Raw genomic sequence first — 25,980 nt, 5'->3', positions numbered from 1 at the left:
CCTCGTGATGTCACGGCCCACCCCCCTCAATACGAGTCTATGGGAGGGGGCATGGCGGTCGTCACGCCCCTGCCATAGACTTGCATTAAGGGGCAGGCCGTGATGTCACGAGGGGTGGAGCCATGACATCACGCTGCTCCGTCCCCTGTATCGCCCGTCATTACGGACAGAGCGAACTCGCTCTGTGCAGTAATGACAGCGGGGTGCCGCAGCGGCAATCCCGGGGGTCCTCAGCAGCGGGACCTCGGCGATCTGACATCAAAGGATAGGGGATAAGATGTCTAGGGGTGGAGTACCCCTTTAAATTTTTATGTACATGGTCAGGATTAGGTACTGAGTGACATATTTTTTTTTATTTTTTTGTGGGATCTGACAGGTGCGCTTTAAACACTTTTATATAGCCAGAAGACTTTTTGCAATTTTGTAAAACAACAATATGGTAGGGTGAAAAATCGTTTTCCGGACCCCTCCATCTATGCTTGGGAAAAACATAATGAGTAGAGCTTTTGTGTAATGGTGTCCTTATTATACCTTTTATGCATATTTTTGACAGGCCAGTTACCCGAATACAGAGCAGTGCTATCGGCCATATTGGGCAGGTTCTGACTATCCGGTCACTGAATACACCGTCTATCGGTTCTATTCAGAGACGGGAAGCTTCCTGCAGATTATTCCTCCAAAGGGCACACTAAAATGTGGTCAAAATCAGAAGATTGAGGTTCAGTTCCTTCTGAGTTCTGATGGGATTGGTGTTGGAGCAACTAAAGCCGTCTTCTACTATATGGTGAGTGTTGTGCTAAAAGAAATGGTAACAGAATCTGGGCGATGGAATGTAAAAGACTATCCTAGAAGATTTGTCTCAAGGGTTTGAGGTTGGAGGAAAAAGATGTGGTGTTTTATGTATTATTTGTAGCCTATTAGAATAATTGGGATCACTTAGTTAATTTAGGATTTAGCAGCTATCATGTAGCAATGTGTAGGGTGTTACGGCTAATCTGGCGGATAGACAGAATGTCCTGATAAAGACATTTACATGAGCTACATGACACTGCAGTTGTTATTAAAGGGTTCAAGTAAGAAGCAAAGGCACCACTAGTAGTTTACACATTCATCCAAAATTAGTGCTACACTTCATGCACCTGCCCTCATTGAGGTGCCAGTTCACCGCTCCTAACATCCTGCCCGCCGAAGTTATATATTTGCACCGATGCATTAAAGACCCCTGAATGGTGAGTGCTGGCTACTTTCTTTTTCTCATTTTTATGTTGTTTTTAAAGGGTTGTCCTAATCCCTTGAAGACATAGTCTCAGTTAGCAGCAGAAGCATTTTACATCCTTGTAATACATGGAGGTCTTGGGTCCACAAGAAAAAGGGTTATTCTTATAGAGCAACTATGTATTCAGTTTTAAAGTGAAAAGTCTTGAGACATATTGATGGGAGTTAGTATACATGGGGATACACATTCGCGCTTGCAACCATGTTGTGGCTCCATGAACCTCAAGGTTGTCCTGAAAGGGGTACTCCGGCCCTAAGATATCTTATCCCCTATCCAACGGATAGGGGATAAGATGTCTGACCATGGAGTCCCGCCGCTGGGGACCCCCTGCAATCTTGCATTTAGCACCCACGTCTGGGAGCTGCACGCCGCTCTGCCAGCTCAGAATCTGCCTGATGACGACCACGGGGCCGGAGTATCGTGACATCACAACTCCGCTCCCGCTATGCAAGTCTATGGAAGGGGGCGTGACTTGCATAGCGTGGGCTGGGCGTGACGTCACGATACTCCGGCCCCGTGGTCATCACCCGGCAGATTCTGAGCTGGCCGCTGGGCGTGCAGCTCCCAGAGGTGGGAGCTAAATGCAAGATTGCAGGGGGTCCCCAGCGGTCAGACATCTTATCCCCTATACTTTGGATAGAGGATAAGATGTCTTAGAGCCAGAGTACCCCTTGAATTGCTATATAGCACTAGAAGCCAGCTCTAGTGTACCTCTTCTACATGGATTCTGTAGAGCAGGCTATGTGTATACATATTTGCTTTGTTGTGATAATGTAATGCCAAATGTTGCAGTCAGCTGGCATTTGCTGTATACCACCATTTACCAGTACTGTGGTTGAGCTCTTCCCTCCCTTGCTGTAAGCTCCGTGCATCCTCTTCTCCTGCACTGTCGCACTTCTTATAGAGACATTGGATGCTCCTTATTCTCTTCCTCTGCCAATCCCTGCAAGGCAACACCTATATAACTGTGCTCCATTCATTGTCAGGTGCCTGACCAGTAGTAAAGTACCTGCATAGCGAGGGTGTCCGTATCCTGTTCTTTTTATCTGAGTCTGACCTGTACCTGTTTCCTGACTGCCTGATCCTGTTGTACCTTATGGATTTCCTGGTCTGTCAATCAGCATTTTAATTCTGATCAAGCTTACACCACCAGACTGCATCTGAGCCACTCAGCTTTGCAACTCAACTGGCTCACCTATGCTTTGACACAACTCAGCTCTGCTACATTGCCTTCATCTAAAGCAGCAGCCTGCCTCACCTGCCTTTATGCCGTTGCTTGGCTGCAGGGAATTCGGGCATGCCAGGCAAATTGCCACCTAACTGGGACCACTCTTGCAGTTGCGACCTGGTATTTCCCCTGCAGCAGAAGTCTACCTTCTGCATCCTGGAGCAGGATACAGGGTTAAAACTAGGGGAATACTTGGACTCTGCTCCCACGTTTGGCCCAAAGCCAAAATTGTAGGTGGCATTGGTGCATTACACATAATAAGGATTATTTGGGGGTTTATTGGATCTCGTATTATGATATAAATATTATGCTGTACATCTTAACAGACAATGTCAAGATCACGGATTGTTCAGTCTGGACAACAAGAAGTTACCCTAACTACTGGTGAGTTATTTACAGTGTGTCATATATAATTTTTTGTTTTAGGATTTATTAGCATAGCCAAGGGATGTTTGGTGGATATGCCTTAGGTCTTCAGGTTTGCAGCTTAATCCACTGCTGAAGTTTATAGGGCTGCAGAGTACATCTTTCCACCTCAAATTTTTGAAGGCCTTAAAAATATTGTGGCATTCACCATCTGAAACCTATGCATGGTGGCAAATCGATTCAAATAAGGTTTGTTATACCAGGGTAGTGTTAACCTCCACGCTCCAAGGGTAGTAGCTTCCTGAGCCAAGCGCTTGGGTTATAACGACCACAGATGCAGTGTTACGGAAACTACTAATTTTACTCAGGAACTTGCAAAAGTTTACTGGAACAGTTCCACAGTAGGGCAAAGTTCGCTGGCATATGCATCAGGGATCACAGTTGCGTAAGGGCACTATGGGACTAGTAGTCCTTACTGACTAACTAGCTTCTTGCTTGCTAAATTTTGTTTAGACTGCTCTGGATTTGATTGTACAGCTTGTATGAGACTTAGGAGCTGACCAACACTGACTCTACTCTCCCCATAGGAATCTGGAATTAGGGCTTACCGCCAGGGTTTAGATTGTAGACTTATGGGCCAGAGTTGCTTAAGGCTTTCTATCTCCTGTTATCCTCTTCTTTGCTATTGGGGTCTGTGGGCTCTCTTGGCTCTTCCCACTGCAGACTTGCTACTGACTGGAATGAAAGACATGGGATCCTGTGAAGGGTGCTGTCGCTCTGGAATAGAATAGGGCTTGCAACTGGATTTTTTAATGCCTGTCCTCATGTGGGGAGGTACAGGTCCACAGCAGAGGTCTAGAGGTGACCTCCACTCTCCTCAATTCCTCACTAGACACTGACTAGCTCTTTCCAGTCTAGCAAACTTGGGGGAGGCAGGGCAGCAGCTTTGCATCTTAGAATTTGGACAAAGGAACCAGTACAAAAAGGCAACAGGCAGTATCCACATGTCAAAGGCAGAAGTTAAAAGGATCCCAAACCTGAGATGGCAAAGTCGTAAAATAAATTTCTGCAAATAAGGTTTCCTTATGAGTAGGGTGCATCCATAACCTAAGTCTTCACAGATAGATAGTGCACTCCAATGTTAGTGAAAAAAAGAGCTGTGATAACCCCCATGTGGATTTACGATGGTCTCTTCTTCTTGCCTTACAGGTGTGAATGGTACATTTTCTTTCATTCTCCCGATAACTTCAGAAATTGCCTCCAGAACCGATCTCATAGTTTACACGATTCTACGAAAAGAGCTCATCGCAGACACCAAGTCATTGAATGTCGAAGCCTGCTTCAAAAATGAGGTGGGTCAGACCGGGATCTATTATGAACTTTACATTTTGTTCCAAACGCTTGGAGCGGGCAGCGGGGGTTGTGATGTCACGGACATGCCCCTTGTGATGTCATGCCACGTCCCTCAATTCAAGTCTATGGGAGGGGGCATGGTAGCCTGGCGTAGACTTGCATTGAGTGGTGTGAAGTGACGTCACGCGGGGCATGTCCGTGACGTCACGACCTCCTCCGCCCATACCCTGCATTCTAAATGGATGCTGGGTTCTGCACAGAGATCACGGGCGTCCCAGTTGTGGGACCCCTGCAGTCAGACATATTATCCCCTATCCTTTGGATAGGGGATAAGATGTCTAGGGGTAAAGTACCCCTTTAAATAAAAAGTTTAAAAAAAAGAAGATTTGGTAAATGAACTCATTTTACTCTCTCTCTTTTTTATTTTTATTTTTTTCAATTGAATGCAAACTGCTTGTGCCAACTCAGAAACACAACATAATGTACAATTTTATACATAGGCAGAGTAGCTGTCAGTACATACTGTCCACATTGTGATATTAGATGCAGTAAGAATAGGGTGGATACTGGTAACATAAAGAACATGATGAGTATTATGAAGCTGTCGGCACTCCATTTGCTGCCATATTGTGCCTTCATGGCATTGCTTTTAGGGAAGATTGTCTCAATAATCTGTATTTGGCAAAGGGTGTGGACACATTTGGTTGCCAACTGGTTTGGTGTTAGGCCACACCCCATAATCTAAGTACCACCTGGGTTTCACCCTTTTTCCCACCCCAGGAGGGACCAGATGACTCCCAAGTGTTCCCGGTGTGGTAGCAGCTGGCCAAGGAGGGACCACAAGGGACGAGTGCTGGGCACCAGGAAAACAGGAACTCCCTATGATTTCCAGAATGGGGCCTCAGCTGTCCCCGCTTCATGGACTATTGTGTTGGCACGCATCCCATGCATTGTCTATGGGAGTGTCACGATTCGGCTTACAGGTAGTGGATCCTCTGTGTCAGCGAGGGATTGGCGTGGACCATGCTGGTGGACCAGTTCTAAGAGGCTACTGATGTTCACCAGAGCCCGCCGCAAAGCGGGATGGTCTTGCTGCGGCAGTAGCAACCAGGTCGTATCCACTAGCAACGGCTCAACCTCGCTGACTGCTGAGAAGGCGTGGGACAGAAGGACTAGGCAGAGGCAAGGTCAGACGTAGCAGAAGGTCGGGGCAGGCGGCAAGGTTCGTAGTCAAGATGGATAGCAGGAGTTCAGGTAACACAGGCTTTGGACAACACTAAACGCTTTCACTGGCACAAGGCAACAAGATCCGGCAAGGGAGTGCAGGGGAAGTGAGCAGATATAGCCAGGGAGCAGGTGGAAGCCAATTAAGCTAATTGGGCCAGGCACCAATCATTGGTGCACTGGCCCTTTAAGTCTCAGAGAGCCGGCGCGCGCGCGCCCTAGAGAGCGGAGCCGCGCGCGCCAGCACATGACAGCAGGGGACCGGGACGGGTAAGTGACTTGGGATGCGATTCGCGAGCGGGTGCGTCCCGCTGTGCGAATCGCATCCCTGACGGCCATGTCAGTGCAGCGCTCCCGGTCAGCGGGACCGACCGGGGCGCTGCAGGGAGAGAGACGCCGTGAGCGCTCCGGGGAGGAGCAGGGACCCGGAGCGCTTGGCGTAACAGTACCCCCCCCCCTTAGGTCTCCCCCTTTTTTGGTCCGACAACTGCTTTACCTGGGACGAGGACACCGGGAGTGAATGGAGGGTTTCCTCAAAGGCAGGCAGTACAGCAGGAGTGGGAATGGGGAGGGAGGGCAGAGGGCGAAGCCTGGCACGGGGCAGTGTGTCACCAGGACGGGGGCAATGAGGAGGCACTGAGGCTTGCCTGACGGGACTGGGAGGGGGGGAGAGGCACTTCCTATGGCAAGCAGAGTCCAAGCAGGCCACGGCTGAGAGGGAGGAGTTGGCTGAAGGAGAAATCCGCACGGGCACCGTGAGACGTGGAGAAGCAGACTTTGAACCAAGAGACGCCACACCCACGTGAGCTGGGTGCGTGAGTGCGTTTCCCAGACGTGGAGGACGAATAGGGCAATCCACCAAGAAATGCTCGGTACTGGCACAGTACAGACAAAGATTTTCTTCCCTACGGCGATTCCTCTCTTCCTGGGTCAGGCGAGACCGATCCACTTGCATGGCCTCCTCGGCGGGAGGCCCAGGCGTAGACTGCAAAGGATGCTGTGGGAGAGGTGCCCAGAGATCTAAGTCTTTTTCCTGGCGGAGCTCCTGATGTCTCTCAGAAAAACGCATGTCAATGCGGGTGGCCAAATGGATAAGTTCTTGCAGGTTGGCAGGAATCTCTCGTGCGGCCAGCACATCCTTGATGCTACTGGATAGGCCTTTTTTAAAGGTCGCGCAGAGAGCCTCGTTATTCCATGATAATTCGGAAGCAAGAGTACGAAATTGGATGGCGTACTCTCCCACTGAAGAATTACCCTGGACCAGGTTCAGCAGGGCAGTCTCGGCAGAAGAAGCTCGGGCTGGTTCCTCGAAGACACTACGGACTTCAGCGAAGAAGGACTGGACTGTGGCTGTGGCAGGATCATTGCGGTCCCAGAGCGGTGTGGCCCAAGACAAGGCCTTTCCTGAAAGAAGGCTCACTACGAACGCCACCTTAGACCGTTCTGTAGGAAACAAGTCCGACAACATCTCCATATGCAGGGAACATTGAGACAGAAATCCACGGCAGAGTCTAGAGTCCCCATCAAATTTGTCCGGCAGGGACAAGCGGAGGCTAGGAGCGGCCACTCGCTGCGGAGGAGGTGCAGGAGCTGGCGGAGGAGATGGTTGCTGCTGTAGCAGAGGCAGAAGTTGCTGTAACGTGGCGGTCAACTGCGACAGCTGCTGTCCTTGTTGGGCAATCTGCTGCGATTGCTGAGCGACCACCGTGGTAAGGTCAGCGAGACTTGGCAGGGGCACCTCAGCGGGATCCATGGCCGGATCTACTGTCACGATTCGGCTTACAGGTAGTGGATCCTCTGTGTCAGCGAGGGATTGGCGTGGACCGTGCTGGTGGACCGGTTCTAAGAGGCTACTGGTGTTCACCAGAGCCCGCCGCAAAGCGGGATGGTCTTGCTGCGGCAGTAGCAACCAGGTCGTATCCACTAGCAACGGCTCAACCTCGCTGACTGCTGAGAAGGCGTGGGACAGAAGGACTAGGCAGAGGCAAGGTCAGACGTAGCAGAAGGTCGGGGCAGGCGGCAAGGTTCGTAGTCAAGATGGATAGCAGGAGTTCAGGTAACACAGGCTTTGGACAACACTAAACGCTTTCACTGGCACAAGGCAACAAGATCCGGCAAGGGAGTGCAGGGGCAGTGAGCAGATATAGCCAGGGAGCAGGTGGAAGCCAATTAAGCTAATTGGGCCAGGCACCAATCATTGGTGCACTGGCCCTTTAAGTCTCAGAGAGCCGGCGTGCGCGCGCCCTAGAGAGCGGAGCCGCGCGCGCCAGCACATGACAGCAGGGGACCGGGACGGGTAAGTGACTTGGGATGCGATTCGCGAGCAGGCGCGTCCCGCTGTGCGAATCGCATCCCCGACGGCCATGTCAGTGCAGCGCTCCCGGTCAGCGGGACCGACCGGGGCGCTGCAGGGAGAGAGACGCCGTGAGCGCTCCGGGGAGGAGCAGGGACCCGGAGCGCTCGGCGTAACCGGGAGTACTGGAGATACTCGAGTACAGCACTGTATGAAATGTGTGCCAATCAACGGGGACAGCCAGGTTAGTCCCTCCCATCATCAGGTAATTATTAGTGTTGAGCACAAATTCGTAATGCAAATTTTTACTGTGAATATCGGCATTTCGCGATTTTGCACATATTTAGAATATAGTGCTATATATTTGTAATGACGAATATTCTTTTTTTTTACATGCAAATTTTTATGCAAATTTCCATGCAAATTTTCACATGGAAAAAAGTGAACAAACATAGCGAATATGCGAATTTTGTGACCGTAGGGCAAATAATTGTCAATATATATTCGTAAAATATTGTGAATTCGAATATGACCTCTGCAGCTCATCACTAGTAATTATACCCTATCCACTGGATATGTTTTTAAGTGCTGGAGTACCCCTTCAAGGGGTGTAATGCTCAATTCTCTTTGTGGGGGCACTACAGTTGTACAAAAAAACATTTTACTTGAATAGTGTTTTCTAAAATAGACAACTCATTTAAAGGGGAACTCCGGTGGAAACAAGTAGAAAACAAATGTTTTCAAATCAACTGGTGCCTGAAAGTTAAACAGATTTGTAAATTACTTCTAATAAAAAATCTTAATCCTTCCAGTACTTATCATCTGCTGTATAAAACAGAGAAATTTGTGAATTTCTTTTCTGTCTGACAACAGTGCTCTCTGCTGACACCCCTATCTGTGTCGAGAACTGTCCAAATTAGAATCATATCCCCCATAATATCCACACAGAGGTGTCAGTAGAGAGCACTGTGGTCAGACAGAAAAGAATTTCACAAATTTCTCTGTAGTATATCTGTAGTATACAGCAGCTGATAAGTACTAGAAGGGTTAAGATTTTGAAATAGAAGCAATTTACAAATCTGTTTAACTTTCTGGCACCAGTTGATTTGAATACATTTTTTTCCCACCAGAGTTCCCCTTTAAACGTCATATGCATAGCTTGAGCTTGCATTTGTTTCATTATTTTTCTCTTTAGTCTGACTGTTTATCGGAGTAGGTGTAGACAGTGTATTATTCTAATATGGCGTTGATAAGATCTTCTTCCTTTTTTTTTTTTTATAGGTTTCACTAACTTTCTCTAAAGAGATTGGACCTCCAGCCTCCAGTGTTGACCTACAAATATCAGCATCTCCAGGATCCTTATGTGCAGTCAAAGTGATTGATTCCAGTGTATTTCTTCTCAAATCAGACGATGGGTTGACCCCTGAAGCAGTACGTCTATGGGCCATTCTTGCTTTCAAAAACACTGGAATCCTGACCGAGACACCCTCGATTCCCCTAAAGGGATAGGAGTTTGGTGGCAGGGGTGCCACCCCTCCTATCCCTGCTATTGGTCGGCCGAGCGACCGACCGATAGCAGACCAGGGGAGGGGGGGGGGGGGTTTAAAGTTCGGTTCCCCCACTTTGCCCACCTATCGGTGTCCGGGCAAAACGGGTGAACCGTCCAGGGAAGGTCAGCGCCGAAGGTCCCTACCTGGATCCCGGATCCCCGTTTGCGATCCTCCCCCACGTGTGGCGGTGGCGGCGGCAGCAATACTTCCGGGTCCTGCTAGGTGAGTTGTTGCCTAGCAACATCCGGAGGGCCACAGTTTACAGTGGTCTCTAAACCGTGGCCCTCCAGATGTTGCAAAACTTCAATTCCCAGCATGCCCAGACAGCTGTTTGCTGTGTGGGCATGCTGGGACTTGTAGTTTTGCAATATTTAGATGGGTTCAGGTTGTAGATCACTAAGTGGTCTCAAACTGTAGCCCTCCAGATGTTGCAAAACTAGAACTCTTAGCATGCCCAGAAAGCAGTTTGCTGTCTGGGCATGCTGCGAGTTGTAGTTTTGCAACATCTGGAGGGCCACAGTTTTGAGACCACTGGACAGTGATTTACAACTTGAACCCCTCTAAATCTTGCAAAACTACAACTCCCAGCATTCAGGAACAGCGTAAGGCTATCTTGGCATGCTGGGAGTTGTACTTGCGTGCCTCCAGCCATTGCATAACTACATCTCCCAGCATGCCCTTCCGCAATCAGTACATGCTGGGAGTTGTAGTTTTGCAACAGCTGGAGGCACACTGGTTGGAAAATACTGAGTTAGGTCATAGAACCTAACTCAAGGTTTTCCAGCCAGTGTGCCTCCAGCTGTTGCAAAATTACAACTCCCAGCATGCATTGTCTGTCAGTGCATGCTGGGAGTTGTAGTTTTGACCCCCCCTCCCGTGTGAATGTACAGGCTACATTCACACTGGCGGCAGATTACAGTGAGTTCCCCGCTACAAATTTGAGCTGCGGGAAATTTTTCGCCGCAGCTCAAACTCCTAGCGGGAGACTCAGTGTAATCCGCCGCCAGTGTGAATGTAACCTAAAAACACTACACTACACTAACATAAAATAAAGAGTAAAACACTACATATACACACGTACACTTCCCCCCCCTACCACCCCCCTTCCCCAATAAAAATGAAAAACGTATTGTATGGCAATGTTTCTAAGATGGAGCCTCCAGCTGTTGCAAAACAAAAACTCCCAGCATTTCTGGACAGCAATTGACTGTCCAAGCATGCTGGGAGTTTAGCAACAGCTGGAGGCACCCTGTTTGGGAATCACTGGCGTAGAATACCCCTATGTCCACCCCTATGCAAGTCCCTAATTCAGGCCTCAAATGCGCATGGCGCTCTCACTTTGGAGCCCTGTCGTATTTCAAGGCAACATAATAGGGTCACATATGGGGTATCGCCGTACTCGGGAGAAATTGCCTAACAAATTTTGGGGGGCTTTTTCTCCTTTTACCCCTTATGAAAAGGAACAGTTGGGGTCTATACCAGCATGTTAGTGTAAAAAAATAATTTTTACACTAACATGCTGGTGTTGCCCTATACTTTTCATTTTCACAAGAGGTAAAAGGGAAAAACACCCCCCAAAATTTGTAACGCAATTTCTCCCGAGTACGGAGATAACCCATATGTGGGCGCAAAGTGCTCTGGGGGCGCACAACAAGGCACAGAAGGGAGAGTGCACCATGTACATTTGAGGTGATTTGCACAGGGGTGGCTGATTGTTACAGCGGTTCTGACAAACGGAAAAACAAAACACACCCACATGTGACCCCATTTTGGAAACTACACCCCTCACGGAATGTAATAAGGGGTGCAGTGAGAATTTACACCCCACAGGTGTATGACGGATCTTTGGAACAGTGGTCCGTGATAATGAAAAGTTTTGCACAGCCCACTGTTCCAAAGATCTGTCAGACATCAGTGGGGGGGGGGGGGTAAATGCTCACTGCACCCCTTATTACATTCCGTGAGGGGTCTAGTTTCCAAAATGGTATACCATGTGGGGGTTATTTTGCTGTTCTGGCACCATAGGGGCTTCCTAAATGCGACATGCCCCCCGAGCAAAATTTGCTCTCAAAAAGTCAAATATGACTCCTTCTCTTCTGAGCATTGTAGTTCGTCCGCAGTGCACTTCAGGTCCACTTATGGGGTACCTCCATACTCAGAAGAGATGGGGTTACAAATTTTGGGGGATCTTTTCTGCTATTAACCCTTTAAAAAATGTGAAATTTGGGGGAAAACCAACATTTTAGTGACATTTTTTTTTTTTTTTTTTTTTTTTTTACATATGCAAAAGTCGTGAAACACCTGTGGGGTATTAAGGCTCACTTTATTCCTTGTTATGTTCCTCAAGGGGTCTAGTTTCCAAAATGGTATGCCATGTGTTTTTTTTTGCTGTTCTGGCACCATAGGGGCTTCCTAAATGCGACATGCCCCTCAAAAACCATTTCAGAAAAACGTACTCTCTAAAATCCCCTTGTCGCTCCTTCCCTTCTGAGCCCTCTACTGCGCCCGCCGAACACTTTACATAGACATATAAGGTATGTGCTTACTTGAGAGAAATTGGACTACAAATATAAGTATACATTTTCTCCTTTTACCCCTTGTAAAAATTCAAAAATTGGGTCTACAAGAACATGCGAGTGTAAAAAATGAAGATTTTGAATTATCTCCTTCACTTTGCTGCTTTTCCTGTGAAACACCTAAAGGGTTAAAACATTTACTGAATGTCATTTTGAATACTTTGGGGGTGCAGTTTTTATAATGGGGTCATTTATGGGGTATTTCTAATATGAAGACCCTTCAAATCCACTTCAAACCTGAACTGGTCCCTGAAAAATTGCGAGTTTGAAAATTTTGTGAAAAATTGGAAAATTGCTGCTGAACTTTGAAGCCCTCTGGTGTCTTCCAAAAGTAAAAACTCGTCAATTTTATGATGCAATCATAAAGTAGACATATTGCATATGTGAATCCCAAAAAAAAATTATTTGGAATATCCATTTTCCTTACAAGCAGAGAGCTTCAAAGTTAGAAAAATGCAAAATTTTAAATTTTTTCATAACATTTTGGGATTTTTCACCAAGAAAGGATGCAAGTTACCACAAAAATTTACCACTATGTTAAAGTAGAATATGTCACGAAAAAACAATCTCAGAATCAGAATGATAACTAAAAGCATTGCAGAGTTATTAATGTTTAAAGTGACAGTGGTCAGATTTGAAAAAAAGGGCTTCGTCCTAGAGGTGAAAATGGGCTCCGTCCTTAAGGGGTTAAAGAAGGGAGGGCTCAATATTTGCGAATATGCGCATATATTTTCGCATGTGCGCAAAAAGTTTGAATTAGAATATAACGAATATGCGAATTTTGCGAATATATGACGAATATTCGTCCATATATTCGCAAAATATTGTTTATTCGAATATGGTCTATGCCGCTCATCACTAAATGGCTCCTATATAGGAAGGTGGAAGTGGAGGAAAATGTTTAAAGGGGTACTCCAGGGAACTAAACCCATAGCCCATCCTTTCCATATTATCAACCTATTTTAATATTATTCATTAGCTATATAGAACAGTTTTCCCTTTTTTGATTGTCCCTTATGTGCATGATGTTAGGGAATGACATCATCCAGCTATCCATGTCGCTGTCCAAATCCCTCTCTGAAAGCTGCCCCACCCTCCTGAGAGACACAGACCATGTGATTTCTGCCCTGCACTGATGAGTCATGCTCTTTTTAGTGGGAGGTGTGTGCAGCCTTAGCCAATCAGACACTGAACCTCTCTCTGCTGCTCAGAGCAGGAGGGTGGGGGGAGAGTGAACTGGCTGGCAGAGCAGAGCTGCAATAATTGCTGGGAGATGTAGGCAAAGGAAGAATGGCAAATAATATCAAGCAGCCAGAGAAGACAACAGGGGCAACAGGAGCCATGTGTATCATGCAGGATGGTTTACAGGAAACATTTCCTTGTTATTTGGAGCATATATATATATATATATATATATATATATATATATATGTTACAGATAAAACTATTTTTTAGTTAAAACTATTTTTCCCCAGTGAAAACTAGTTTTGATTAAAAGCCTTTGTGAAAAAAATTGTATTGACTGCTTTTTCCCAGTAAAAACTAGTTGTGACTGAACGTCTTTGTGAAAACTAGAATTGACTTCCTTTTCCTAGCCAAAACCGGTTTATACTGAAACACCAGTTTTTACTAAATGCCTTTGTACAAACTAGAATTCATGCCTTTGTAAAAACTAGAATTGACAGGTTTATTTTTTTCTTTTTTTTTTCTGCTTGAGGTTGTTTTTTTGTGACATATTGTACTTTGTATAAGTAGTAAATTTTGTTGATACATGCAGTGTTTTTTTTATTTTTCTAGATTTGAAATTCTCTACTTGAAAGAGAGATAGTCATGCCAAATAAATCTAGTTATCAGGGATGTCCCTATACCATTTTTTTAAGACCGAGTATGAGTACCGATACTTTTTTTTAAGTACTCGCCGATACCACTTACGATACCATTTTAAATGTTATGTTTTTTTTGTTTTTGTTTTTTTTTTTATAGGAAAAAGGGTTTGTTTTCAGTTTTTATTAGGGAAGAGCTTTTTTTTTTATATAAAAAAACAAAACATAATGAATGTAAAAGTAAATCCCCTAGATAGCAGTCCCATAAATGAAAACCCTCATATAAGCTATGTAGGTAGTAAGTGGCCCCCTATTAGCTTGGTAGTTAGTCTCCATAATAGGTTGTAGGTAGTAGATATCTCCCCATATTAGGTAGGCAGCAGAAGTCCTCCCCATTAGGTATCTATCTAGCAGATGTCCCCCACATTAGGTAATCAGCAGAAGTCCTCCACATTAGGTAGACAGAAGAAGTCCCCCTATAGTAGGCAACCGTTCCCTCATAGTTGGCAGCAGTTCCTCCATAGGAGGCAGCAGTTCCCCCATTTTAGGCAACAGTTTCTCCATAGCAGGCAGCAATTTCCATCACCCCCCTGCCCTCCAATATACATAACTCCTGTGGCTCTTCTTTGTTTTTTCCCCTGTTGGCCCCTGCGCGGTGCAGCGATCATAGTGGGGTGGGGAGGGGGGGGGGGACTGGTCCCGAGGCAAGATGGCTGTCTGTCAGCCACTATCTTACCAGGCGCAACGCTACACATTCAGCGGCAGACAGTTTGTTTTTTTATTAGCAGTAAATGTTTTTTTATTACCAGTAAATTCTAGTTTGTACAAAGACGTTCAGTAAATATTCCAGTTTGTAAGTGGGCGTTTAGTTAAAACTGGTGTTTCAACAAGGGAGTTTATTAAAAACTAGTTTTAACTAGGAAAAAGCAGTCAATTCGAGTTTTCACAAAGGCATTCAGTCAAAACTTGTTTTTACTGGGGATCAGCAGTCAATTCTAGCAGTCAATTCTAGTTTTCACTAGGGAAAACTAGTTTTAACTAAAAACTAGTTTTAACTGTAACATATATACTTCCCTGGAGTACCCTTTTAAATTTACAGAAAATACAGTTACTGATCTTTCTTGGTCACATATCAGGAATTTTAGGCAATAGGCAGACTAGTCATACTTGAAATAAAGGTAGTTCTTAAAGGGGTCGTCTACACCCCTGCACAATCCCTTATTTCTAGAATAAAGCCGTGATAATCATCTGATCACAAGATTTCCCGCTGTTGGGATCCCCAGCAATTGGCTGTAATCTGTGTAAAGACCTGACCTGGCAGAAAGTGTTCCATAGCTCTACAGCACCCCTACAGGAGAAATGAAGCAACATGTGTTGCCCAATAAAACCAATGGATAGCCTGTCCAATGCATGGATACTTCAGATCCCCCAGTGCCAGAAATAATTTCTAGCTGTTCTTTAATCTAGCTGATAGATTTGGTACCTTAATAGGGATTATAGAATGCAGGCAACATGTTCCATGACAAAGCTGCTTTCATTTACATTATACATATTCCCACAGTTCTGTATATTCCCAAACTTGGAACTAGTCATAAAGGACTCTCCAGTTCTTCCCTCTTCTTATTTGTACCGTGGTCTTTATATTTTCATCCACCTGTTTTACCTTTCGCCTTCAGGTATATGACTCCCTGCAGAGCTGGTTCTATGGATATCAAGTTGGGGAATTCAACGTTGAGGAGTCAGGACCCCCCTGTGAGGATCCCAACAAACAGATATTTTATGGTGGAAATTATTATGTTCCTGTGAGTAGTAATTCTGAAGGAGACACCTATAATAACCTTAAGGTGAGTAGCATTGTCCTCTATAGACTGTATTAAGACATTGTTGGTTGGTGTGTATACTGTACATGTGCTTCATTTCAGAGGTCCCTAACCCAGTCCCTGAGGCCAGCCAACAGTCTAGAATTTGGAGTTTTCATGTTCTATTTCAATGGAAGAACTGTAAAAAAAAACTAAATGTTGGTGGGCTTAGAGGACAGGGTTGGGGACCACTGTTCTATGTGATATCTAGGTGTATTGTATTGTATTTGGGCAACTTCCAAAGCTCAGGCAGCCATAAAGTTCAACCAGCTATATCGTTAGTAGGGCACACAGACCCTCTCTACCTGTTCCATTATGAATGGGATATGTGGGCTTCCACAGCTGTATGATATTTTGGGGTTTAGTTCCCCGTCCCAGCCTTATTCACCCAACAACCTGGTCATACCGACACAATTAATTATTGGTTGCCAGCAGCAGGACCCCGCGATCAGACATCTTATCCCCTAGGACAATCTCATTTGGATAGGGGATGAGATGTCTAGCAGCGGAGTACCCCTTTAAAGGGACCTTCGGGCATGCTGGGAGTTGTAGTTTTGAAACCTGTGGAGGTCCGCAATTTGAGGACCACTGCGGCCTTAGTCATCATCCAGACCTCCCTTTTAGTTTTCTACTCACCTCGCCTCGGTGGGAAGGAAGGGTGAGCTGGTCCGGGCCATCTATGCTGCAGGGACCGTCCGGTGGGGAAGGTTAGTCGTTCCGGGCTGTTCATTTTCACCGGGAGGCCCTCTTCTCCGCTCCGGGCCGGCCCCGGACTAGTGACTTTGCCTTGACGATGACGCACAGGGACGTTCATGCGCAGGCTGCAAATGAACGTCCCTGTGCGTCGTCGTCAAGGCAACGTCACTACTCCGGGGCAGGACCGGAGCGTGGAGAAGAGGGGCCCCCTCGGTGAAAATGGACAGCCCGGAACGACTAACCCTCCCCACCGGACGGTCCCTGCAGCACAGATGTCCCGGACCAGCTCACCCTTCCTTCCCACTGAGGGGAGGTGAGTAGAAAACTAAAGGGGGGGGGGCGGTCTGGATGATGACGAAGGCTGCAGTGGTCTTCAACCTGCGGACCTCCAGAGGTTTCAAAACTACAACTCCCAGCATGCCAGGACAGCCGATGGCTGTCCGGGAATGCTGGGAGTTGTAGTTTTGCAACATCTGGAGGTCTGCAGGTTGAAGACCACTGATGACGGGATTGACAGGCGGTGATGATGAAGGGGGGATGATGACGGGGGTCTGGATGATGACATGGGTGGATGATGTATTTCCCACCCTAGGCTTATAGTCGAGTCAATAACTTTTCCTGGGTTTTTGGAGTGAAATTAGGGGCCTCGGCTTATATTCGGGTCGGCTTATACTCGAGTATAACTCGAGTATATACGGTATACAGTTTAATATGCAAAAATACTAGCCATGACATGGCAACATAAATGAAAAAGTAAAAAAAAAGTTCTAGGGGTCAAAAATGGTTTTATTTTTATAAATATTAAAACAAAGCAAAAACAATATACCATCTGGTAAAATCATAAAAAGCATTCAATGGGGAAAAAAATCATTCAACAGAAAAATCTACCACTAAGGATGAATTTGTTGTCAAAATGGAAGCATGGAACACAGGGCAATATCTCAGAAGAAATTAATGTAAAATAACAATAATACTATTAATAATAACAGTTCTGTAAGAATTTTTGTGCTATATTTTTATCAGGAACATTTATCAAAACCTGGGAAGAGGAAAAGTTGTGCAGTTGCCCATAGCAACCAATCAGATCCCTTCTTTCATTTGAAAAATAAAAAACAATCTGATTGGTTGCTATGGGCAACTGCACCACTTTTCCTCTGCACAAGTTTTGATAAATCTTTCCTTGTATCTTGATTCACTTCTCCATCTTTTGGTCTTTTATCCAGAGTATAGGCCTAGTTGTGGGGACCGATGTCACTGTGAGAAAGCCTGTAGTGTGCGGACAGAACGAAGTTATCTATCCAGGTAAATATGGATCATTTTACATTACAGTTGTATTGTTCGGTCGTATGGTTAAATTATTTAGGGTTTAAAGAGGTACTCCACTGAAAAACATTTTTTTTTTTATCAATTGGTGCCAGAAAGTTAAACAGATTTGTAATTTACTTCTATTTTAAAATCATAATCCTTCACAGTACTTATCAGCTGCTGTATGTTCCAGAGGAAGTTCTTTTCTTTTTGAATTTCCTTTCTGTCTTACCACAGTACTCTTTGCTGACACCTCTGTCCATTTTAGGAACTGTCCAGAGTAGGAACAAATCCCCATAGCAAACCTATCCTGCTATGGGGATTTGTTAGGGATAATGTGATAGAGATGGTGCCAGTGAGTGTTAGAAAGAAATACCTGTTCACGTTTTGACGCCAGGGCACTGTTTTCCTTTCCACAGTCCAAAGGGACAGCTTCTCCTGGGCCGGACACGATGAACAAATAAACAAACCGATGTCAGGTTACAGATAACTGTCTTTACTGAGCAGATGCAGGTGGAATTGCATAGACAACTGGCCTTTGGGGCGAGAGTGCAGCGTAACCCCTTGGGAGTCCTGTTGCCGTTCTGAGACTTGTAGTAGTTGAATAAATAAATTCTGGTAGCTAGGGTCCTGCAAATATACTGTAGCTTTCTCTGCAAGGGCATGTATTTCAAACACGTGAGTATTTTCCTGCAGGACGACCAGTATGGAGATTAGAGTAGAAGTAGGCCTCTCCTCAGAGCACACGACACACAGCACACCTGAGCCAAGCTGCTGCTCAGGAGCCTTACTGGAACTAGACTGTCTAACTCCTCCCCTGCACCTCACTATACAGGGGAGACCTTTGGGGTCTTATTGGCAGGCAGGGTCACATTGGGTTCACTGCAGGGTCTCAAGGGTAACACCCTTAAAGGGGCACTCCACCCCTAGAAATTTTATCCCCTATCCAAAGGATAGGGGATAAGATGTCTGATCGCGGGGGTGCCGCATGCTATATTGCGGGGGTCCCCAGCGGCGGGACCCCCGCGATCAGACATCTTATCCCCTATCCTTTGGATAGAGGATAAGATGTCTAGGGGTGGAGTACTCCTTTAAATGCATAATCACATGGAAAACATATATACATAGAACAATAATGAAATTAAATTAGGAAAATACATTACTCTGATATTATAGTACATATACAATTAATCCCACAACAGAACTTTAGTGGGTCCAACACCTTGTGCGGCCAAGCTGCCCGAGCCAGTCCAAAACCACGGGACAGCCTCTGGTGCTGGGACACCACAATAAGTTATGCAATACAATTTCAAAATTATTCTGTATAGTATTTTAAGTGAATGTTATGAACTATTCAGTTGTATGGGCAAGAAAATTGTCTGGAGCAATAATAAAAAAAAAAATTGCCCCTGGTTTTGAAAATCAGATCCATAATGCACCAAGTCAGGGACTGCAATTTCTATAGTACAATGTAATTAATATTTTTATTATTATTATTATTATTATTTTTCCAGCATTTGGGGCGTTAACAACAAAGGACGGGGCGTTACCAGTAAATAAACTTGCTTTTTCTTCATCAAAAGCACCCGAAGCAATTGTAACGGTTCGAAAAAACTTTACAGACACCTGGGTGTGGACAATGGTATCTGCGAAGTAAGTAGACAAGGTTCTTTATAATACTTCTCATGAGCCTCCTGTCAGAGATGCACTCAGACGGATTCCTCCAAGGAACAGCCCAGGATAAAAGCAGCGCACAAGACTTCAAAGGTAAAATGGTTTATTTACCCGGCATGCAACGCGTTTCGCTGGATGACCAGCTTCATCAGGCATTTGATGCCTGATGAAGCTGGTCATCCAGCGAAACGCGTTGCATGCCGGGTAAATAAACCATTTTACCTTTGAAGTCTTGTGCGCTGCTTTTATCCTGGGCTGTTCCTTGGAGGGATCCGTCTGAGTGCTTCACCTGTGTTGCCAGGAGCGGCTGCCGTTCTTCGCCCGTTGAGGGGTTATTCTACGCTTTCACCATAGTTGTACTTGGTCGCAGTACAACTATACTCGGTGAGCATTTCTGCTTGTTTTCCATCTCCTCTTTACAATACGTTATCACACTAGGAGCGCTCTCCTTGTTTGTATTTTCTGTCACAGATCGCTTCTTTCATTTTTAAAAAAAGGCCTCTGAAAAATAAAAGAAGCGATCTGATTGGTTGCTATGGGCAACTCGGTAACTTTTCCTCTGGACAGGTTTTGACAAATCTCCCCTCTGTGCCAAATTCTGGCAAAAAAAATTCAGCTCCTAAATTTCGCTAAATTTACTGCACATTGAAATAAATGGAAATTTCGCTTTTCCATTCAAATGGCAGAATATCTGCTGTGGAAATTCCACAGTGGAAATTCTGAAGAAACAGTAAACATTTCTTTAAATTTTGCGGAAATCAGGGGCAGAATCCCATTGAAGTCGGCAAAACTGCGAAATTCCGCAAAACTAAAAATTCTGCAGCAAAGAAAAAAAAAATATGAAAAAAACGGAAATTTTTTGTAAAGCTGAATTTGAGTGGAATAACCGAATTTCCGCCGCATGAACATAGCCTTAGGAAGACGACCTGATGTTTACCTCCAATGGAATGTTGCAACATATGCCATTTATATAGACATACAGGGGGAGATTTATCAAAACCTGTGCAGAGGAAGAGTGGTGTAGTTGCCCATAGCAACCAATCAGATTGCTTCTTTCATTTTCCACAGGCCTCTAAAGAGGCCTGTGGAAAATGAAAGAAGCGATCTGATTGGTTGCTATGGGCAACTACACCACTCTTCCTCTGCACAGGTTTTGATAAATCTCCCCAACAGTACCTCCCATAGGACCCCATAGTAATCCGGCGCAAATTTATTTGGCATACTTTGGAAGCCCAGGAGAAGCGAATGACAATGATAAACGTGTCCCTGTTGTAGCCATTCATATAAATATTCAGAACATAGCCTAAATATCACTATGATAGGCCGATTTGTGAGTGTATATTGTTTTACTGTGTCATTATTTGTTATGTATCTAAATTTAATGATGTATCTCAGTTCCTGCCCCCCCCCCTCCCCCAAGGGCAGTCAGTAGATATCACTCTATGCTCTTCAGTTCTAGTGGCCGTGGCATACTATCTCAGAAGGTTCCTGACTCCATTACTGAGTGGAAGGGCTCCATGATCTGCACCTCTGAGAAGAACGGGTTTGGGATGTCGAAGGGTCCATCTAAGTTCACCACGTTCCTCCCGTTCTTTGTAGAGATGTCTCTGCCTTATTCCTTTATTAGAGGAGAAACACTTGTCCTAAGCGCCTCCGTGTCCAACTATCTGGTGCAGTGTGTAAAGGTATGTGGAATTTGGTGGGGGGTTATTCTCTTGACTTAGGCTCGGTTTCCACGTATTTGTAAGCCCATTCAAATTCTCAGCTGTAGGGCTTTTTTTCTGAGATTTACGTGATATTTTTATTATTTATTCTATTATTAGATAAAAAAAATGGGAAAAGTGTGTGTGTGTGTGTGTGGGGGGGGGGGGGCTCCTTGGTCCTTAAAGGGTAGCTCCCACCATCCTATTTTTTTTTTTTTTACTAGCCCTTCCCCCCCCCCCCCCCTCCCCCCCCCCGCTGCTACGGCACTAGCAGGGAGCGGGTGCAGCCTAACTGAAAAAGGACTGATTGCCACTCCAAAATCAGTCCTTTTTCAGTAGCCGATTTTTAAATGTAAATTAAACCTTTTTAATGAAAAAAAAAAAAAAATAATAAAAGTATATTAGAGATATGTTGTAGTACATAAGTACTATAACATATCAAAAAATAAAGTTGGTGACAGTGCCCATTTAAGTCCCCAACAGGTTAAAGGGGTAAAACAGCTGGAAAATTATTTTTAAAATCAGATGGTCTAAAAAAGCTAAACATATTTGTAAATTACTTCTATTAAAAATCTTAATCCTTCTAGTACTTATCAGCTGTCGTATGCTCCAGAGGAAGTTGAGTAGTTCTTTTCTGTCTGACCACAGTGCTCTCTGCTGACACCTCTGTTCATGTCAGGAACTGTTTACTATGGGAGTTTGCTCCTACTCTGGACAGTTCCTGACATGGGCAGAGGTGTCAGCAGAGAGCACTTCCTGTGGAACACAGCAGCTGTTGGGTGTGTCTGACTTCCAGAGAGAGAGGATTGAAGCAGTGTTTCCTACAGCCTTTTCCCCAGGAGGGTGGCAGCTTCCTTGGGAGAGCCTCCTGCTATGGAGCCCCAGACTTCCACCACTCGAACTAGGCCGGAGGGGGGTGGGAGTGAGAGAGCTACGGCCGATTCCAAGGACAGGGTGAGAAGATCCAGCAGGCTCCGCAGTAATGTGGAGCTCACTCCCCCGTCCTTCGCTGGAAACCGCAAGGCGTCCGGTAAGAAGCTTATGGTTATGTCTTCGGGGACTGTGTCTGATACTATGGAACCCCAGCAATGGGGGGTGAAGGGTCCCAGGGAGTCGCTAGCTACTTTCGGTTCCCGCATGCAGGCAAATCTTGTAGAATATGAGCAGCTGGGGAAAAAGCTGAAAATCATAAGGGAAGACCTGAAGTTTGCTCGCTACCAAACAGATAACTCTGCCAAGGCTATGAGGGCTAAGTTTGCTGCCAGGGTGTGTGAGCTGAAGGCAGAGGAGCAGGAGGTGGTGAGAGCCCGAATGCTGATTGTAGAGGGAGCAGGCATGTTTAAAGAAAAATTAAAGAATGAAGACCGCTATAAAACCATGCGGACCCCTGTGAAGGAGGAAGAGGATAGTCAGGGGGAGGAAGAGTGCTTGTGTGTCACGGAGGAGAAGATGGAGGAAGGTGGTGAGGGAGATGGCGGCAGTGAGGGTGATGAGAGTGAGGGGGATGTGTGTGATACCCCGTGTACCCCTAAGACCTCTGTCACCCCGAGTGCGGATTACATCAACCCTGCCCAAGTCGCCCTACCAGCCACCTCTGAGGAAAGTGACAGTAATGATGGCGGTGACAGTGGACTGGTCTGTGGGGGGCTCCTGCGGGCCATAGTGATGCAGGAGTCACCCACCCGTCTGGAAAATTTCAGTTTTGGCCAGGACCTGGGCCCTGAGGAGAGGAAGAGGAAGAAGAAGAAGAAGAAGAAAAAGGCTGAGGAGCAGATAAAGTTTGTTTTCTCTCCTATCCAGCAGTCTGGGCCACCTGAAAAGTTGGTTCAGGCTGCTGGGCCCCCCACCCTGCCAGATCCCGCTTCTGCTGTGGAACGGGACCAGAACGGGGGGTACAGTGCTGCATCCAACATGGCCGCGGGTGCTACAGTCACGCGTCCTGCTGGTAGGGAAGAGCAGGACAGGCTAATAGTGGGCAATAGTTATGCGGCAGTTTGCAAGGGGAGCGGTTCCCTGAGTATTGTGGGCAATGTTACTAGCCCTGCGGGGCACTTCCCTGAGAGGGGGGGGAGTGTCCAGGCGCCTGAGGTGTGTGGTGAGATCTTCTGCTTGGGGGGCGGTCCCCTGGGCGCTGCTAGTAGTGTCGGTGCTGCGGGGCACTCCCCTGAGAGGGGGGGGAGCGTCCAGGTGTCAGAACCTGCTGCTGAGCCTGTGCGGTTGGCGCAGTGTGTGTGGCGCAGGCACTGCAGGGATCTCCCCTGTGAGAGAGGGGAGTCCCTGCACATCAGTGGCAGGAGGAGTGGTGGAGGTGCGCCTGGAGGGGCAGCCTCAGCTTCGGGAGGTGATGTCGGCGGTGACATCTCGAATGGAGGAGGAGTCAGCGTCGCCGACAATGGCAGCCGCCGGCGACCTGAGAATGTACAAAAAGGCCAAGCTAAAGCATGTCCAGGCCAGCCCAGAGGTAGTGGGTGAAGCAGCTGCTGATCCCAAAAATACTGTCAATAAAAGCAATGTTAATACAAGGTGTGTGAAAGATGGGAGTGGTAGTGCTGTGGATGAGAGGGGTGTATGTGGCAGTGGTAGTGGTGCAGATGGGAGGAGTGGTAGTGGTGCAGATGGGAGGAGTGGTAGTGGTGTGAATGAGAGTGGTGATAGTGGAGTGAATGAGAGGAGTGGTAGTGGTGTAGATGGGAGGAGTGGTAGTGGTGCAGATGGGAGGAGTGGTAGTGGTGCAGATGGGAGGAGTGGTAGTGGTGCAGATGGGAGGAGTGGTAGTGGTGTGAATGAGAGTGGTGATAGTGGAGTGAATGAGAGGAGTGGTAGTGGTGCAGATGGGAGGAGTGGTAGTGGAGTGATTAAGAGTGGTGATAGTGGAGTGAATAGGAGAGGTGGTAGTGGTGTAAATGAGAGGAGTGGTAGTGGTGCAGATGGGAGGAGTAGTTGTGTGAATGAGAGTAGTAGTAGTAGTGGTGTGGATGGTAGGAATAAGAGTGGCTTTTGTGGCAGTACAGGTGGCCTAGGCGGGGATGTAGGGACGGTGTCTGGTCCGGCTGCCCCCCCGGTCGTCAGGAGTTATGCAAGTGTGGCGGCTGGGGGTTCAGTAGGATCTTTACCTCCTGCATCTGGTGAAGGTCAGTTGCAACGGCGTCTCCTGGAGGCACTAAAGAGAGGAGAAAGGACGCTCCAGGTAGAGGGAAAGGAGATGGACCTGTCTTTTTGGGTGGAGAGACATGGTCTGGGAGCGTTCCGAGAGAGGAATGGGGAGACCGTATGGTCCCTCCAGACACACGGGCAGGAGGTAGGTCGCAGGAATGTGGCCCGTTTGGTCTGGAAAGGCGAAGATGCGTGCCCCCAAAGGGGCAAGGTGGTGGAGCTTCTTTTCCAGATGGGTTTCAGGGCTGGGGACATCTTTGCCCTGATTCACCCCTTCGGCTCCTCCGAGTTTGACGTCAGCTTTGTTAGGCCGGAAGGACTAGATCTCTTTTGGTCTAATTATGAGCTGATGAAAAACGAGCCCGGATGGCGAGATTTCGCTGTAAAAGCAGTATCTCGCCAGAGTATGGTAAAGAAAGTGACCGTTTTGACCCGTAACGAGTCACTTTCTTGTTATGACATTATGACCTGGCTGGGCAGGTACGGGGAGGTGACGGACGTCCCCCGGAAGAACTTTGACGAGCACAATATATGGTCTGGGGCCTGGACGTTTTCCGTTCGTCTCAGGCGTTCAGGGAACACGGTCACCCACATCCCTTCGGCCGCCTTTCTGGGACGCGACAGGATTCAGATCTTCTACCAGGGGCAGCCGAGGCTGTGTCACAGGTGTGGTGACCCAAACCACTTTAGTGCCAACTGCACTCAGCAGATATGCGCCCTCTGCTGTGGGGTGGGTCATCTGGCGGCCACCTGTGGGCAGATTCGGTGTAACTTGTGTGGTGACTTAGGTCACCCGTTCAGCCGGTGTCCACGCTCGTTCTCCAACACTGTGACCGCCCCAGCTGGGGAGAGCCTAACGGTTGCCCCAGCGGGGGAGGGGACTAGTGGAGGAGAGGGGGCACCAAAGCCAGTGAAGGAAAAACATAAGACCCCCTCTATGCGGAGGCGAGAGGAGAAGCGCAGGTTGGAGAGGGCCCTTGAGAATGCCCAGGTGCCAGGGGTAGCTCGGGGTCCCACTCCAGACACTGGCTCAGAAGGAGGTCAGAATAACTCTGAGGCTTTGGGTGGGGCCGAACTGGATGAGGAGATAGGGAGACTGCGTAGGGAAGAATGTCAAGATGCTCCTTCCTCCAGTCATGCCTCTGAATCCGAAACTGTGGATGAGGAGGAGAAGGAGGGGCAGACAGTAAATGGTGGCCAGGAAAAGAAGAAGAGGAGGAAGAAGGGTAAGAGTAAGGCAGCGCCGTCCTCCTCTTCAGTTGTAGCCTCAGACCATAGAAGGAACAACTTAGTCTCTGACCCTCTGATCGTCCTTTCAAATCGATATGAGGCCCTTGGGGATACCATCTCCCCTCCTCTTCTCGAGGGTCCGGAGGCAGTGCGGCCTCCAGGAGGTGCCGAGCCTCCTTCCTCTGGGGCAGTTTCCTCAGGGGGAGAGGTAACACCAGATGCTGGAGGTAAAGATCCTGGGATGGATATATCCCTGAGTTTAAAAAGAGGCAAAGGGTCTTCCTCCGATTCAGATGGGGGTGGAGGGAAGGAGAGGAAGAAGGTTTAAAGGGTGAGGCCATCTAACTCAATCACCCAGGATGGCGGCACTCACCCCACTGACACTGGCATCTATTAACTGTGCCAGCATAAAGTCTGATACGGCTAGATTCGCAGCCTTTGATTTTCTCGGCCGTGTTGAAGCCGACATTTTGTATCTGCAAGAGACCAGGTTGTCAGATTTAGCCTCCCTGGTAAAAGCCAGAAGAGAGTGGAGGCGCGGTCCCTCCTACTGGTCTCTTGCGGCTGAGCCGTATAGTGGGGTGGCGGTCCTTTTTACCGCTCCTGTTGAATGCAGACGGGTTATTGAGTTAGAAATGGGGAGGTGCCTGATCTTAGATGTCTTCATGAAG

The 25,980-nt window shown here is 46.9% G+C and overlaps 1 protein-coding gene across 1 annotated transcript in view; it reads left to right on the top strand.

Moving 5' to 3' along the window:
- The window catches only part of LOC130283113 (ovostatin-like), a 98,096-nt gene that overhangs the window by 13,097 nt on the left and 59,019 nt on the right, over positions 1 to 25,980 (top strand). Inside the window, exons 8-15 of the mRNA XM_056532299.1 lie at positions 554 to 784; positions 2,831 to 2,888; positions 4,080 to 4,222; positions 9,022 to 9,171; positions 15,366 to 15,533; positions 17,468 to 17,546; positions 19,064 to 19,202; positions 20,677 to 20,908. Of these exons, the coding sequence (XP_056388274.1) occupies positions 554 to 784; positions 2,831 to 2,888; positions 4,080 to 4,222; positions 9,022 to 9,171; positions 15,366 to 15,533; positions 17,468 to 17,546; positions 19,064 to 19,202; positions 20,677 to 20,908 (1,200 nt within the window). The remainder of the gene's footprint in view (positions 1 to 553; positions 785 to 2,830; positions 2,889 to 4,079; positions 4,223 to 9,021; positions 9,172 to 15,365; positions 15,534 to 17,467; positions 17,547 to 19,063; positions 19,203 to 20,676; positions 20,909 to 25,980) is intronic.

This window comes from Hyla sarda, chromosome 7, assembly GCF_029499605.1.
Source record: "Hyla sarda isolate aHylSar1 chromosome 7, aHylSar1.hap1, whole genome shotgun sequence".
In the NCBI taxonomy this organism is placed as follows: domain Eukaryota; kingdom Metazoa; phylum Chordata; class Amphibia; order Anura; family Hylidae; genus Hyla; species Hyla sarda.
This window is presented reverse-complemented; position numbering and strand designations above follow the sequence as displayed.